This window comes from Penaeus monodon, chromosome 33 (assembly GCF_015228065.2).
Source record: "Penaeus monodon isolate SGIC_2016 chromosome 33, NSTDA_Pmon_1, whole genome shotgun sequence".
NCBI lineage: Eukaryota > Metazoa > Arthropoda > Malacostraca > Decapoda > Penaeidae > Penaeus > Penaeus monodon.
This window is the reverse complement of record NC_051418.1, coordinates 12,401,325-12,402,090: the sequence shown is the minus strand read 5'-3', so window position 1 is coordinate 12,402,090 and position 766 is coordinate 12,401,325. Positions and strand designations below refer to the sequence as shown.

General features: G+C 34.1%; 1 protein-coding gene across 2 annotated transcripts in view; it reads right to left on the bottom strand.

The window, feature by feature from the left end:
- Positions 1 to 766, bottom strand: part of LOC119594048 — a gene marked incomplete in the record, with an annotated part of 19,142 nt that overhangs the window by 652 nt on the left and 17,724 nt on the right. For both annotated transcript variants that reach the window (XM_037943081.1, XM_037943082.1), the window contains 1 exon segment: positions 139 to 225. In XM_037943081.1, the coding sequence (XP_037799009.1) occupies positions 139 to 225 (87 nt within the window).

Genomic DNA, 766 nt, shown 5'->3' with positions numbered 1-766 from the left:
AGATATTTCCACTTTCTGGTGACCTTTGCTTACTGAAAATATTTCATTAACATTAACTTTCTCTATAATCTCAGCAACAGATTCTAAACATATAACTCCACCAACTACGTTCAAACAAATAAGCAGTTACAGACAAACCTTCAGAGCTGCTTGAAACCGATGAATTAAGTTGGAGTTGTAGATTAACTTTCTTTTTTGTATTTACACTACAACCTTTGGGCGAGCCTGAAAATAATCAAATAGTATTTTCAGGATTGCTTGTATATATATATTCGAAAGGCAGAAGGAAAATCCTGTAGACTTGGGATATTACTTTTGTTATTCAGGAGATGCATGCTCATTCAGGCAGGATGAATGCCAGTGTCGTTTCCGCGTGCAAAATGGAAGTTTGCGGTGATGTGGAGAATTTCAGACTTTTAATTGGGGCTCAAGTGGAACAGAAAAAATTACTCCTCAGACTGAAGGGCACTTTTCTTTCCCTGAGACTGACTAACAGGGTATTTTTGACCTGAAGAAAAAACAGGGTTTCATGCATTTCAAGCCCCATTTTCTTTGTCTTGATTCCATTCATTGCATGTGATTTACTGTACTAATGAGTAGATTTTTCTTTCAGAGTTTTTCTTCTTTGTTAACAAATTAAATATTCCACTAGTGTATTTCAAAATCTTGGAAATATTAGGATAATCATAAGAAAAAGCTTGACAAAATATTACCTCATATTTTGTGACAATATTCATTTGATTAGGTATATACATTATTCGGTATG